The sequence below is a fragment of the Chrysemys picta genome, chromosome 3 (genome assembly GCF_011386835.1).
Source record: "Chrysemys picta bellii isolate R12L10 chromosome 3, ASM1138683v2, whole genome shotgun sequence".
Classification (NCBI taxonomy): Eukaryota; Metazoa; Chordata; order Testudines; family Emydidae; genus Chrysemys; species Chrysemys picta.
This window is the reverse complement of record NC_088793.1, coordinates 140,293,483-140,310,430: the sequence shown is the minus strand read 5'-3', so window position 1 is coordinate 140,310,430 and position 16,948 is coordinate 140,293,483. Positions and strand designations below refer to the sequence as shown.

The 16,948-nt window shown below is 44.0% G+C and overlaps 1 protein-coding gene across 3 annotated transcripts in view; it reads right to left on the bottom strand.

Annotated features, from left to right (window-relative positions):
* EFCAB2 (EF-hand calcium binding domain 2) overlaps positions 1–4,822 on the bottom strand; it is a 39,660-nt gene extending 34,838 nt beyond the window's left edge. Inside the window, exon 1 of one of the 3 annotated variants that reach the window (XM_005300551.4) lies at positions 4,526–4,822. In XM_005300551.4, coding sequence (XP_005300608.2) covers positions 4,526–4,556 — 31 coding nt within the window. In that variant the 5' untranslated portion in view covers positions 4,557–4,822. Of the gene's footprint in view, positions 1–315; positions 409–4,525 lie in introns of those variants that run through there. The other 2 variants (XM_065589164.1, XM_065589163.1) reach the window with 2 other exon arrangements.
* Between the last annotated feature and the right edge of the window lie 12,126 nt (positions 4,823–16,948).

The following is a 16,948-nucleotide window of genomic DNA, read 5'->3' as shown; positions in this document are numbered from 1 at the left end:
TACTACCTCACAAGGGCATTATGAGGAATAGCAAATGCACAGTAGCACATCCTCACTCCATGGGCCTCCCCTCAGATCACAGCATTGCATGGGGGTTTTAGCTCTAGTACCACCTACTGGGGCTCTCCCTTGGACCTGTAATAGCCTCTATCTTCTCCTGTCTCCCCCACTAGGTGTTCTGTGGCTTAGCCCTCCAGCCAAGTCATATAAAAGTCTATACCCCTTCAAGGGTATAAATAAGGCCAAACAAATCTTCAAAAATAACAGCCCTTCCACCCCTCTCAAGCCTCATGGTAGCTCCCTTGTTAGCTCTACCTCAAGGTTTCACTTGCAAGAGCTATCTTGCTTCTGTAGTATGCATTCACCCTCATTTCCTGTTATGCACTTCTCCATACCAGAAACAAATCTCTTCTACACAACTGCACTCCCTCAGTCTACTTATAAGGCCTAGCTAGCTCCATCTGCTCTGGCCAGGAGGCAATTATTTAATTACCCATCAGGTGCAGAGCAGGTCTAAGTTCTTTCCCTTGCTTTGCAGGTGATGGGAGTTAAGCTCCATCACAGCAGGATTTTCACAAATGCTAAAAAAGCAAGTTAGGTGCCTATCTCCTATCAATTTTCAATGAGAGTTAGGCACCTAACTTACTTAGATACATTAGAAAATCCCACTGAATGGCTGTAAATCTCTCTACTTAGATAGGCCCCATTACTGTATTATCTGGGCACCTCAAAATCTTCAATGTATTTATTCTCACAATCCTGTGAAGTAGGAAAGTATTATCTCCATTTTACAGATGGGGAACTGAGGCAGAGTGACTAAAGTGGCTTGCCCAAGATAACACAGGAAGTTTAAAAATGCAGGGAACTGCACCTACATCTTCCAAGTCCCAAGTTAGTGCCCTTAACCATTGGACTATCCTTCTCAAAGGAGATATTATTATTCTTAACTAGTCCTATTAGAAATAACATTCTGAATGATGTTCAAAACTTGAGAAAACAAAACTGAACAAAAGGTGCAGGATTTCTTTAATATCACAATGATTTGTCTTCAGAAAAATATTCTCACTGTGAAAATTGTGCAGAATGCCAGAGCATTAATAACATTAGCCACACAATCCACCAGGAATTCTGACCTTCTCCTCTGTCTGGTCTTATATTGCCAAAATGGTGCAAAACCCCAATATCCTATTAAATGATGGCCAGAAAGACATGGAGCCAGAAATGTCCCGTTACTGTTAGTTGGCCAGGACACTAGCTAGACCTTTTTCACTCAACTTTCTCTAGGTGGTATTATGGGTCAGTAGCTAAACTTCCTGATTTTTAATCGTGTACCCTGAGTTCTGTTCCCAGTTCTGCCACTGATATGCTGTGTCACTTTGGGCAAAGCTGCTTAGCTGGTCTATGCCTCAGTTTCCTTACCTGTAAAATAAGAATAATAATCATACAACTTAAAGTGCTTTTACAGAAAAGGCTATGTATGGATGAAAACCACTACATAAGAATTAAGTATTGTTATATTAGAAGATGTGGAACTATTTTGAGACTGAACTACTGCATCTCACTCTACCAAATTACCTGAGCCAGAGGTCTACCCACAAACTACACATGCTTCAACATGCAGCAGCTAGTCCGCTGGACAGACCAATGAAAATACATCACAATACTCTGTGTGCGACACTGGCAAATTCCAGTTATTATTAAAAGTCCTGGTCCTTATCTTTAAAGTCCTATGCGTCTAAATGAGGGTCAAGCTACTTCAAAGGCCCTCTTCAAGTTACCATAGTAGCTGCTTCAACATGAACACTGGCTGATACAACCCAGATTCTAATTTGCTGGTGAATGCTCAGTAAGTAGAAGGCTCTGAGCTGTGGAATCTGTTATGAGCAGAAATCAGGATGAGACCAAGTCTTACTACTTTCAGATCATGATGCAAGACTTCTCCCTTTTGGTAGGCATTCCCCTAAGATTTATGCATGAAGTGGCCCTGACTACAGGACCAAGTGAACTATATAGATTTAATTACTCATTTATTAGTCCCATAAAACTGAATGGAGGGAGAAAAAAAATCAGTTCTTTATTCTGAAGGTTGATGTTTTTTCTTAATTTATGTATGGTGTCTACATATGACAGTGATGGGTTCCTTAGAAATACATATAACAATAATTTCCAACTTCTCATCACAGCTATTAACAACAAATATTTCTGTAGAACTGCTCTATTGATCATACAGTTTTTCTTAATTAACAAACGTTGCATTGTTCACTACTGAAATCTGATTATTTCAAATACAATGTTTAGAGTTTGCAAATTATGAATAACAACTGTTATTAGTAGGGAGTGAAAGGAGGAATAAGGGTTAAAATAAATAAAAATATTGAGAATTATGGGAAATCAAATGTTATTGCTCTTTTATCTTGGGATATAATGAGTTTAGCATTCATGATGTTTGAATATTCTTGTTATAAATCATACTTGTGGTCCATTAAACATAGTCTTTGTTAATGCCTCCTATACTGAAATACCATGAACATTATCACTTCATTTAATGATATCACACTGATGACTTTTTCTTGGCAGTGGTGACTAGCTATATTTGAAAATGAAATATAACAAATTGTACAGACAGAACAGCTAACTGGTTGAAACATCTGATTCCAACTACTTAGATCCTCTGGAAACACAAAGTCAGATCCCAAGAGGGGATTGGTTGTTTGTTCATCCAACGTAGATAAATTGAGTTGCATACAGTTTACTGTGAGTGGCTTTCTGCTGTGGTAAAACAAAACCCCTGTCTACTCTCCATGGTCATTAACAATCCCATGACACTTTTTGTAAGGTTTGCCCTAGAGTACTTGGCCAAAAGTAATCCCCTTCACCTCAGACAAATACACTTCAGTGGTAGATGAATTATTTTCACCATGTACGGTACTGTATATAGTATCAGAGGGGTAGCCGTGTTAGTCTGGATCTGTAAAAAGCAACAAAGAGTCCTGTGGCACCTTATAGACTAACAGATGTATTGGAGCATAAGCTTTCGTGGGTGAATACCCACTTCGTCAGATGCATCTCACTCTACTGTATATGGTTTGTTAAATCATTTTATGAACTAAGGTGATATATATAATAATTATTATGGTAACAAAGCCCTGAAAGGGGCAAGATTGTTTTTATTTAGCAAACCAGGAGTTTCACAATGACAAACTGAGCAAGACCATAAATCCAAAAATTAAAACTATAAAGAAAGGTTTCATCCTTGGTTCACATGTGAGCTGATATTGGCTTTTAATTCTGGACTGTGAACTCCCTGAAGTTAGTAATGATAATTATAATATGATGCATCATGACAGGAAACAAAAGCACAGTGGCTGGATAAAAAGGGGGGGGGGGTTGACATTCTTGACCCCAGCAAAGAATGTGAAGAAACAAACCTACCAAGGTGCTCCTTCCATGTGTTGGTCTGGGCAGGTTTGGTCTTCCTGCCTTACACCATCTCCCAGTGTCCCTGTGCACCACCTCCCTGCCCGTACCATCTCCCAGTGTTCCCTGTGCACCACCTCCCTTCCCTACACCATCTCCCAGTGTCCCTGTGCAGCACCTCCCTGCCCTATACCATCTCCCAGTGTCCCTGTGCACCACCTCCCTTCCCTACACCATCTCCCAGTGTCCCTGTGCACCACCTCCCTGCCCGTACCATCTCCCAGTGTTCCCTGTGCACCACCTCCCTTCCCTACACCATCTCCCAGTGTCCCTGTGCAGCACCTCCCTGCCCTATACCATCTCCCAGTGTCCCTGTGCACCACCTCCCTTCCCTACACCATCTCCCAGTGTCCCTGTGCACCACCTCCCTGCCCGTACCATCTCCCAGTGTTCCCTGTGCACCACCTCCCTTCCCTACACCATCTCCCAGTGTCCCTGTGCAGCACCTCCCTTCCCTACACCATCTCCCAGTGTCCCCTGTGCACCACCTCCCTTCCCTACACCATCTCCCAGTGTCCCTGTGCACCACCTCCCTTCCCTACACCATCTCCCAGTGTCCCCTGTGCACCACCTCCCTTCCCTACACCATCTCCCAGTGTCCCTGTGCACCACCTCCCTTCCCTACACCATCTCCCAGTGTCCCTGTGCACCACCTCCCTTCCCTACACCATCTCCCAGTGTCCCCTGTGCACCACCTCCCTTCCCTACACCATCTCCCAGTGTCCCCTGTGCACCATCTCCCTGCCCTATACCATCTCCCAGTGTCCCTGTGCACCACCTCCCTTCCCTACACCATCTCCCAGTGTCCCCTGTGCACCACCTCCCTTCCCTACACCATCTCCCAGTGTCCCTGTGCAGCACCTCCCTGCCCTGCACCATCTCCCAATGTCGCCGCAGTATCTTTGCCCCTCCCCCGCCCTACCCTGTCACCGGGCCCCTCGCCTCCGGTTCCGGCTCAGGGGGGGTCTCTGGGCTTTCGAGGAGCCCCGGGGGTCAGGGGGTGTTTCTAGCGCTGCCGGGGCCGCTCTCTGTCCCTGCGGTTTCTTACCCGGGGCGGCTCCCTCCTTCTCCTCCGCCATGTCGGCCCCCAGCCGTAACCATGGCAACGCGGGGCGCCGCGTGCTCCTGCCGGCCCGGCCTCGCCCGCGCGCTCCCAGCTCCGCCAAACCCCGGCCCGGTGCCCGGCAGCGCCTCCCCTCGTCCGCCCCCAGCCAGACCCCGGCCCGGTCTGGTGCCCGGCAGCGCCTCCCCTCCTCCGCCCCCAGGCAAACCCCGGCTCGGTGCCCGGCAGCGCCTCCTCAGCCTGAGGGGCGGACGCGGAGGCACCGTCGGGGCCCGCTGCTGACAAGACCTGGCCCCGGGGCGGCCGGAGGCTCCACTCGCCCCTCACCCGGCTCCCCCGTCCTGGGGAGGCGTCCACACCTTGCAGCCCCCCCAGAACCGTGTGTGTCGGGGGTGGGGGGAGGGAAGCCAGACGCGCTTGCGGGCGTGTGTGCTGTCAGGCCGCATCGAGCAAAGCTCAGCTAGGGCGCTGCCCCGCGCTAACCCCCCATTTCCTGGTGATCCTCTGAGCGCAGCCTCACGGCTGTGGCCATAACCCTCTGGGGACTTTGCAGAGCAAGGTAGAGGTCAGCCCACTTTACAGCTGGGGGAACAGGCCAAGGGAGAGGCAGTGACTTGTTCAAGGTCACAGAGCTGCAGGGACCCCAGGGCACTTGACTGTCCACCTTGTGCCTTACCCAGTGGTTCTCAATCAGGGGTATCCAGAGGTCTTCCAGGGGGGTACATCAATTCATCTAGATGTTTGCCTAGTTTTACAACAGGCTACAGCAGTGATTCTCAAACTTTTGTACGGGTGACCCCTTTCACAGAGCAAGCCTCTGAGTGCAACCCCCGCCCCCCCTTATGAATTAAAAACACTTTTTAAAATATATTTAACATGATTATAAATGCTGGAGGCAAAGCGGGGCTTGGGGTGGAAGCTGATAGCTCGTGACTGCCCACATAATAACCTCACGACCCCCAGTTTGAGAACCCCTGGGCTACAGAAAAAGCCCTAGGGAAGTCAGTGCACACTAAATTTTCACCCAGACAATGATTTGTTTATACTGCTCTATATACTATACCCTGAAATGTAAGTGCAAAATTTATATTCCAATTGATTTATTTTATAATTATATGGTAAAATGAGAAAGTAAGCAAGTTTTCAATAATAGTGTGCTGTGACACTTCTGAATTTTTATGGCTGATTTTATAAGCAAGTAGTTATTGAGTGAGGTGAAACTTGGGGGTATGCAAGACAAATCAGACTCCTGAAAGGGGTACAGTTGTCTGGAAAGATTGAGAGCCATTGCCTTAGCCCAGAATACAAACTTTCAAAGTTTTGGGGTGCAGTTAAAGGTCCACATACACTGCAAAGCAAAAATAGGTCACTGTTGTTTACATTGCAGTGCCTACGGTTCCATGTCCGTGCAGCAACCGCGGCGGAATCTCCTTTTAGGTCTAATTTAGTAACCACTGAAAACCAGAGCTCCCATTAATTTCAACAACAATAAATAAATGAACTCCCTTCCCTGTGTTTCTCCCTAGCCCCAATGCTTATGACTCTTCACAAACACTGCAACTACAACCAAACAATGTAAAAATGAATAAAATATTTTAAATGGGGGTTCCTTGGAATCTGACCACTATGTTTTATCTTCTTTGGGAGATTACAGGCCAACAGACAATGGGCAGAGAAGGCAGCACACTATCTTCTGTGTAAAAGTTTCAAATGGTTGGCTACACCCAGATACTGGATTTTAATTGTAGAATTTTGGTTTTTTATGTTTAGCATTATGTTATTGTTGCCATCAGTATACTGGTAAATTTATGTTAACCCTCATACACTCTTTACAAATTATGCTGATTTAAAAGCAGAATCAGCAACAGCGATGATCAGAAGAAAAGTCCCTGGGCCCGGTATTGCAAACACTATGAAATATAGTTCTTATTGCCACATAGTCCCATTGATTTCAGTATTCAGAGTAGCAGCCGTGTTAGTCTGTATCCGCAAAAAGAACAGGAGTACTTGTGGCACCTTAGAGACTAACAAATTTACTAGAGCATAAGCTTTCGTGGACTACAGCCCACTTCTTCGGATGCATACAGAGTGGAAGCATTTCCACTCTGCTTTCAATCAATCTGAAGTTGATTTCAGTAGTAAGCAATCCCCCTTCATTCTGTCTGCAGCATAAGTCCCTAATATATGAGTTTTCTATCAAGAATCCCTTCTCCCCGTAAAATGTTTGCTTTTGGGGTAGCCTCCCAAAATTAATAATGTTGTGCTGTGAATTATACAATCTTGCCCTTTCGCGGTATCAGTTTTTACAAAATAGCATTTAGTAGCAATGAAAGAAATCTCCATCTATGCACCAAACAATTAAAAGATATTTTATTCTTAAAAAAAGAAAAACAGAGATAGCTAAAATATTCTATATATCCACTGACATTGAGGGGAAATCCAGATTGGAATTTTGACTGAGAACTTAGACATGTATGCAATTCATGTTTTTTCAAATTCAAAATCAACTGTGAAAGTTGAAAAATATAAAATATAGATAAAAGAATAAAATTAAGCTGCACTGAGAGTGGTGTGTCATTTGTTATTTTGGAGTATTATTTTTTTTTAAATGAGAAAACAAGATTATTTAGGAATATTAATGTTTAAGTCAAGGATTCACTGAGATGCATCCATAGTATTCATGTAGGATTTCGCATCAAGCACATTCATTATGAAAGTCCCAGAACTAGACCCTTGTCTTTGCCCTATGTAACTGCTTCTTTTTTTAATGCTGAAGTGCAGCAAAGCAGAAGTGGGTGATTATTTTTTCCTAAACAAACATACAGCTATGGTGAGTTCAGAGTTCATACAAAATAATAAAAATTTAGAACAGCCAGTTCAGCTATAAAATTGAACAGAAGCCAGACCTCATTGCTTGATAAAACAAATTATGTTTTTTTAATACTATAACATGTTATTTGCTGAAATGACCACACCATGTACCCCTTGCACCAGTTATTTTTGTCTTTTTCTTTTACTCAAACATAATGTAGAATAAAAAAAATGGGCCTGATAAGAGTCCTAAGACAACATATAATTAGCCTACTGGGACAACATTTTATACTCTCTGAGTAAAATAGATGCTTTTGAATGGTTATGAATGGATTGGAAACATTTGGGCAAATTGCTCTAAATATTACATACATACATACAGTCTCTCTTAGTGCAAAGCACCACAGTCACATCACAATTAAAAGTGAACACAACAGATGGGAGTCTCTGGCCCGCAATCTTCCTCCATATTTCCTGGTCTTCACACAGCTTTGAGAAAAACACCATAACGCATCCCACCCAGTTAGCCACATCATCGAACCATGTTTGCCATGAGCACCCTCCTGCCCCTGGCACTTGACACCAGTCCCTGCAAACTTGCTTCAGCAATCTTCCTCAGCTCATTCCACCCACATGTCCTGCAAACTCAAATTTTCTTTGATCATCTTGATGATATCAGGTATCACTCCAGTTATGCTGTACATTTGGGCAATTACCTCCTCGTTAGTCAGGGGTACAAGCTATAGCTAATGTACACCAATTGCCTGTAGAATTTCAATTTAAGAGACTCTCTGCCTTCAATGTCCTGTTTCCTAAGGTCATGTCTACACCAGAGCTTACAGCGGCACAGGTGTACCGATACAGCTGCACCACTATAAGATCTCTCATGTAGTCACTCTATTCCAACAGGAGAGAGCTCTTCCAATGACATAATTAAACCACCCCCAATGAGCAGCAGTAGCTAAGTCAGTGGGAGACGGAGATGCTTAGAGTTCATTTTGATCATATTATACAGTTAACAGCAATACTTATGCCAAATGTCGGGTGAAATGGTATTTTTTCCTGCCAGGGAAACCTTTCAAAAGAGTTTTGATGGTTTGGTAGGCTTTCCTAATGGCATTTGCTACAAAGGATTCTGTATATCAATCCACTGTTGTTCAAGTCAATCTTCTTTTGCCACTTTAATCAGTGCATCTATTTATCATGTCATATGGGAATATTGCTCTCTTGCAGTTTGCAAGATAACAATATTCCCATATGACATGAGAGAACCATCTTCTTTTGTTCTCTCTTAGCGTCCTTCATTGATCACACAATTTGATAATATTCTCCATGTGTGTCTTTGTCTGGAGTGGCTCACAAGCAAGAATACCAACCACAGGGCAGACTGTTAAGAAGAAGGGCACAAACCCCCAGACTTATTGTGAGTTCTGTATATAGATTTCACCAACCACGTAACAAGTGTAAACTCCTCAGGCACAATACAATTGTCAAGCTGCCTTTGTTAGAAATCACAGGCCAGAGATGAGAGGCAGGAATGAGGCAAAGAGATAATGTCACAGTCTCCAATTTATACCTCCATATACCTGGAAAAATACTATCTCAAACATGGAGTCGTGAATCACATGTTCTAGTGCCTTGCTGAGTCATGAGACATACATTGTCTCTGTGCTCATTGAGGCATCTTCAGGAGGGGCCCACTGGAAGAGTTGATTCTCCTTAATGGCCCATCAACACATGGCTGGCTAGTCTCAATGTAAATCTGTTTTGTAGATGTTACCCAGGAACACAACATATTTGAGACACAAACACATAGCAAAGTTTCATGACTTCATACCAGTGATAATACATGCATTTCAACAAGACAGCATTGTTCAACAGATCACAGCTCTTCCAATGATACCTTACAAGGCATACTTTGTTCAAGATTTATTGCAATCTTATAACAGTGGTGACTATACTAGTGCAAACAGTCATCTCCCTTTTTATATGGCATCACAAAAGCCTTAACATGGAGTCACAGACAGTACCCTTGGGCATTCTGAAACACTCTGAAAAACAACACTTGTAGTCAATCCTATAGTAAACTACGGATTTATTAACTAAGAAAAAGAAATGAGCGTTATTTACAAGGTTAAAACAGGTAAACACACACACAAATGAGCTGCAGTCTTAGGTTTCAGATGGCAATAGAGCTGCGGAAATAAGTCAGCTCTATAAATCCTTTCAGGCTAACCCAGGTTAATCCTGGGGATCTTTTGCTTATGTTTAGGAATCTTTACCCTTAGAGTCCAAACCGCATAAAAATACTTTAATTCCTTCTGGTCAGAGATTTTTATCCCCATCTCCATAGAGTCCAAGCTGATGTGATGAGTGCTTCTGGACATCCCCTTTCATGTGCTGGGAGTAATCAACAAAGTCCTTGTTCTCTGATAGCTTACAATGGCCCATTTGGATTCAATAGGCCTTCCTGATGGGCTAGAGATAACCCATCCTCATGGGTGCAAACCAGTATTTCACACTTGGTGATGTTTCTTTCCTGACTGGATTTACAGTTTCAGAGCAAACATTTTTATAGTTACAAAATAGACACTTAAGTATTACCTTATAATATGGGTTACAGATACCATAAGTGAGATTAATGCTTGCAGCAATTTACAAGCATTTCATGAAGTCTAAACACACTGTTACAAGTATAATACCTATGTTAGCTATACAAAACATACAGGTAAGCCAGAGTGGTTTCCAGCTATGTATTTGTCACTGTTCAGTGAGGCCTGGGGTCTTGGCATGAGCTGGCACTTGGTCTGTCTTTAGGTTTTGTCTTTAGGATCTGTTTCCCTAGGAGTTCATCCACAGCCTCTGTAATGCAGCAGGAAATGTTGTGGTCTATCTGATCTATGCTACCAGTGCACAGAAATATTAAATATTACTAAAAAAGAAATTATTGACCTCATTAGGAGTGTGAACCCATTCCAGCTGAAGTTGATGAAAGTTTTGGGGAAGTGGTTTGGGGAGGGTGGCAGGACAGAGACAAAAAGGGACTCTTGGGACAGGAGAAGAAGGAAGAATCCCAAACAAACATTGCTCTCTGACATCAGTCAAAGCTTGCCTGCACCTTAACTATTAGTGGTTCCACCTCCCCACCAAAATAGAACTCTCAGTTCACACTGGGGAAATGACTAAGAGGGTTTGTGCAGTGGAGCTGCAATATGAAATAGACTAGGTTCGGAGGCTCCCTGCTGGAGGCCTCGTGGCGGTGGCCCTGCCACACCCCACCCCAGAAAAGGGCAGAAGAGAAGTCCTCCAAACTGCCTAGAGTGGCTATGTGGGACACAGCCAATTAGAGAGGCGTAAGGGAGCAGCCAATCAGGGTTAGTGTAAGACAAGCTGCAGGACCAGTGTGAGATCAGTTCCTTGCTGGAGGAGCATGGATGGTGTGTATGGCTGGCTGAGAAAATTGCAGGACCTTGGACAGGGCAGTGCTGCCAGAAGCCAGGGAGAGTCAGAAGGAATGCTGTGCTGGTTCCTCAGACTCCATCAGGGCAATGCCCTGAGATAAGGGTGAAGATGGTGTGGGGCCATGGGGAAGTGGTCCAGGAAATTAGGGTGGTGGTGTAGCTTAGATGAAGGGACATGGTAGATGGCTGCTATCTACAGGGTCCCTAGCCTGGGACCTGGAGTAGAGGGTGAGCCTGGGTCCCCCTCACCCTATTATTCACTAGGGGAAGTGGCCTGGACTTTGAGGCAGCCCAGAAGGGGAACTGAACCTTTCCTCCTCTCAGCAGGAGAGCTGGGGCCTAAAACACCCAGAGAGGGCCAGGAAGTATGGTGCTGAGACCAGTGATAGACTATGGGACTAATTAAGGACCTAAGCCCAAGGAGGGCTATGGGGAGAGAAAGTGCAAGCCTGAACACACTTGACCAGGTGGAGCTTGTGAGAGGAGTGCACCCCATTGCAAGCAGTTATGCTTGAAACTAAGGAATGATGAGACATCATCATTTCAAAACTAACACAGGGACTTTCCCATTGCCTCCTTTCCCCAATCACAGCTCTGCAGTTTCATTTTTTTTCCCTATTATTCCTCTTTCCCTGGCACTGGCATTTTTCCCCCTCTGGTTGCCTAATTTAATAAGACTCATTGGAGCCTCTGAATTCAGCACAGTATCTGTCAGAGTGCTTATCACATTCGCCTAGCACAGGGGTGGGGAAATTTTTCTATTGGGGTCATTGACCCATATAGAAAATTAGTTGGGGGGTCACATACAGTCCTGGAAGGGGGGCATGGAGGTTCAGGGCTTCCCCTGCAGCGGAACAAGCAGCTGCTTGCAGCTCCAGCACTGTGGGGGAGAGGGTGTGGTGGCTCAGAGCTTTCCCAGGCTCTGGGGTGGGGCCAGAAATGGGGGGTGGGTGGGGAGTGGGCTCTGGGTTGGAGTTCAGGAGGGGGTGAGGGCTCTGGCTGGGGGTGCAGGCTCTGGGGTGGGGCAGGTGATTAGGGGTTTGGGGTACAGGAGGGGGCTCTGGGCTGGGGCCAAGGGGTTGGAAGTGTGGGAGCAGGCTTAGGGCTGTGGCAGGGGGTTGGGTGTGGGCTCCAGAAAGGAGTTGAGGTGTGGGAGGGTGTTTGGGGTGCAGGCTCTGGGCACCACTTACCTCAGGCAGCTCCTGGTCAGTGGCATAGCGGGGCTAAGGCAGGCTCCCTGGCTTTGTGCTGCTCCTGGAAGTGGCTGGCATGTCTGGCCCATAGGTGGAGGGGCCAGGTGGTTCTGTGTGGTGTGGGCTACTGCCACCCCCACAGCTCCCATTGGCCATGGTTCCTGGCCAATGGGAGCTGCGGAGCTGGTGCTGTGGGTGGGGCAAGCTTGCGGAGCTTCCCTTATCACTCCTCTGTCTAGGGGCCGCAGGGACATGCTGGTGCTTGCAGCTCCAGCCTGGTGTGGGGGGCGCTGAGGCTCGGGGCTTTAGGCCCACGGCACAGAGACTTGCTGCAAGCCAGATGAAATGAAGCAGCAGGCCAGATCTGGGCTGGAGGTTCCTCACCCATCACTTAACACATGCCTTTTAAAAATCCTATTCTACTCTTTTATTTATTTATTTGTTTATTTATTTTAATCCAACCCACTCCCATAGACTGTGAAATCCCTGGTTTGAAACTGGGCAGAAACATTATGCTCCTCAAGGATCTTTTATTTCTCACAGTAGCCTATAACCTCGAATAAGTCCTTGCAAGAATAAGGAGGTGAGGCAAAGACTTCACTCAGACCTGTGCCTTGATATCATCCCAGCAAGTCAATGATTCCCAAGAGGTTTGTGCTTTGGCCTCCTCAGCAGACTAGGCCTTTGAGGTTAGCTCTTCCTTGCAGGCCTGTTTTCATTTCTCACAATCATAAGGGCTGCAAAAATATGTAAAAGCAAATTAAGCAAGCAAGGGAAAAACCTGGTTCCCCTTCATGTACCAAATATATCAACATTCCAATGTGCACTGCCCAAGAGAAGACTTCACTAATGGCCAGAATAGCTCATTCAGGAGAGCATTATACTGAAGATCTAAAAGATCCTTTGTTTCCACAAGCATTAGCTCTGCTTCCTTTAATGTAGCTGCAGAGTCTTTTGTCACTTACAGCTCTATTTAGCTCAGCAACAGCATTTAGGTCCATCCTGTGAATGGACTCTCAACCGCTTGGGTGAAAGGTATGGTAAAACTGAGATTTCTTTCATGTTTCCTGTTCCAGTCTAGAGTTTCCTTCTGTTTACAAGTAACTTGTGGCCTAATGTCAGCACCTGTTTTTCTCCTGAATGTTCAAGGCTTCAATCTCTCAGCTAACTACAAGAGCAGAACACAGTGCTGGATGTCTCTTAAAATAGTGATTTTTTTTTTAAGCTTCCTGGCAATATGCCTTGAAAAATTACATGTAGAAAAATTGTAACAATTATAGTGATGATCAAGTGTTGGGACCTAAACTATGTGACTATGTCCCTTTTAACTTAATGCACAAACATCTCACTCAAGAGTATGAGTGGGTTGAAATTACTAATCGTGTTTTGGCACAGACAAATGCTAAAGGAAACCCGGAGCAACTAATTGAACAGCTTGGAATGTCAGCTGCTATACACAAGATTTTTAAGTGTTCTGAAAAGAATGTACCCTTTAAAGCTTTTTTAAGGAAAAAATAGTTTCAAATTCTTAAGGAAATAATAGCAGGGAAAGCAATGGAAGAAGCTTGCATTGTTAATTCAAGAACTGAATCCACCAAAGTTTATTGACGTTATACTTTTAACTCTATCCATTTGTGCCCAAGAGATTGCATCACAAACAGCCCTCTGTGAGTGGTTCCCACTTTCCAGGGCCCTATTACACATACCCTGGGAGGTACTTTCCATACAGACTCTAGTACTGTATTTTGAATGCTGAACAAAATGTTAAGTAGATATGTTCCCAATGGTATGTAATAGTCTGTAGTACAGATGTGCTGCCATATAAAACTAAGACCGGCTGGCTTAGGTCAGCTGACTTGGGCTCATGGGGCTCCAGCTGTGGGGTTATAAAATTGCAGTGGAGATGTTTGTGCTAGGTCAGGAGCTGAGTTCTGAAACCCTGCAAGGGGGGGAGGGTCCCAGAGGCTGGGCTCCTGCCCAAGTCTGAACGTCTACACTGCAATTGTATAGCCCTGCAGTCTGAGACAGCTGACCCAATCCAGCCACGGCTGTGCTGCAGGTCTTTTATTGCAGTGTAGACATGCCTTGTGGATTCCTCACTGATGCTAAGCTCCCACATGGCAGCCCCCACAAGTAGCTTTTTCTGTAACTTTTGGTTAAGTCTGTCTCATCCCAGTGGATGATGATATGCCTTTGTCACCTTTCAACTGGACTAAAACAATTTAATATATCTGCGCATGAAGCCCTCAGCACTTAGGATATTCCAAGTAGTACAGAATGCTGCAGAGATTCTTCTCAGCAATACAGGCTACTGTAAGCACATCAAACCTGTCTCCTGGTCTCTACACTGGCTTCCTGTAGACTATCAAGTTCAAGGTCTCAGCCCTTTTCAAAGTGCTCTATATCCTGGGTCCAGGATTTCTAAAATACTGTCTAAAAGGTCCAAGATGAAGATCATGTCCTCTGGTACAATGGACTGCTCCATAACAAGGCTAAAACTCATCTATGTGGGAGACAGAACTTTTGTGGGGGCTAGTCCAAGAATATTGTGGAATGATCTCCCTGGGGAACTAAGGACCATCACAAAACACCTCCTACTCCAAGTGCAAAGTACATTTCTTTGACCTTGCCTTCTATAACTTAAATACATAGCAACATGTATATTAAAAACACACAGAAAAGCCACCTTACTAAAATGAAACACTCCACTGCTCATTCTCCTTCCCCTAGGAAGAGAATGAGAGAACAAACATGTGACAGATGTTATTCACACTGCTTAATGTCCTACTGGAAGGCACTCAGATGCAATGGTGACAAGCATAGTATAAAAACCTCTATAAAATAGAATACAATGGCTGCTAGATTTAAGCACAAAATCTTCATTCTGAATAATTGTCATATAAGACATTGACTTTGGAACCTCCCTCTGTTGGACCAATTACAATTAAAAAAAAAATCTATGCATTGTCCCTCATGGGGAAAATGAATTAGTAACCACTACAAGAGGCAATAATAAAATTAAATACCTATATTCTGTGCAGAACTGGCTTACCTATTTACATCCTCAGTTAAGCCAGACATGTATTAGCAAGATGATGTGTTTTTTAATTGTGTATTGTCTTTAAATGTTATGGTTTACACCTACTCTACCCCCTAAAAAACAAAGCAGGGAGTTCGTACTACAGTTTTTATTCCTGGAAGACAAGTTAGTGATCACACAGATTTGGGAAGGAAACAGCTTGAGTCTCAATAGCTGAAGAGGGGAAAAAAGATCATCTGGTGGATCCAGGTCCATTGAGAGAGGCTGGCTGTGTGAGAAGGAAAATGGGATTGTAAAACCAGACTATGCTGTTTCAGACTATGATGAGAGCTTCATTGCTACCCTTCAAAATAACCAGAACCAACAGGGAATATCTCAGCAGGAGAAATTAACACAAGTATAACTACCATTGGCTTAGTTCAGTCACTGAATTTTTGATACCCTTCTCCATGCTCTTTCCATTCGCCTCCTCCATTAATTATGGTGTGGCCATAGTACGGAGAAAGCTGTTCATGGCATAAAAATTGGAAATAAAGTTATACCTTAATTGACCTAAAGCTTTAGGATTTATGAAACGGATGGTTAATTTTAACATGAACAAATGTATTTATTCTGTATCTAAAAATAAGGCAACCTATACATTGCTGGATAAAATATTGGAAATTACTAACTATGAAATGGATTTAGGGATTCTGGTTAGCAGTAACGTGAAAGGTGGGAACACACTGGTCAATTGCAGCAAAGTCCAATAATGGTATGATAGTGCCTGCATTAAAATCATTATTATAAACAAGACAAATTTATACAATTGTGCAAGGTCATGGTGAATCCCCTTTAGTAATACTACACTGAGCATAGATACCTTACCTTCATATTAATATACAAATTCTAGGAAAGCATAGAAAGGAGCCACTAGAATTAGCAAATGGCCTTTGCCTACTCTAGGTTCCATTCTAGGAAATATTTAAGCATGTGCTTAAGCCCTATTAGGCCATAAGCACATACTTATGTCCTGACCTGGGATGCTGTAACCCTAAGAGTCCCTTTATGCCAGGTGGCAAAGGGCACATTCAACACACTGTTGTCAGAATATTTAGTCAAACAGTGTCTTATAGGGTATAAGAACTGGTGACACGCTGGTCAAGAATATCCTTGCTTGGTGTGTTTATGGGTTGTGTATAAAGAGTTATGTATGTGTGCGGGAAATATGTTGCTAAAATATGTTGTGGAGAGAGTTGATAAATAAGCCTGTCTTGGGCAAAGGAATGTGGATTTACCTGTCTGGGTCAAGGTTTGTAAGCCATAGACAATGAAAGTACATTTATATATAAGGCAAGCAAAGCAACAAGTTAACAAGCAGCACAGGTAACAACTTGGTGAGCACACTGAGGGACATACCAGCGTCTGAACCTGCAGGAGGTTTTCCTAGCTCTTAAGACAAAGGCAATAGACTCTGGCAATATAAGAGGAGCAAAAAGATATTTTAGTTATCCATTACTTAGGGGATAAAGAAGATAGCACCCTCTAGTTCTCAGAACGCTGGATCCTCCTGACAGAAGGGCTAGAGATGCTGGTAACTTGACATAAGTGAGAGAGCTGTTTAGGCAAAGATTGTGGCTTAATAAAGTGGGTCTTGGACACTAGAAACATGTTTTGTTTGTAATCCTGCCTTTTGCTCTTGCTTAGTATCATTTAAATCTTTGCTCTTTATTAACAAACTTAGTTTTACTATGAACTAAGAATATCTCAATGCTGTAACTTTGAAGTAAAGGGTAAGTCCTCAGCTAAACCAACAGGCTGGTGCGAGTATTGTCTCTTTGGAGTCAGTGAACATAATTTTGTGAGTGTCCGGTGAGAGGGACTGGACACTACAGAGAGATGTCTCTGGGGAACTCGGGAAGAA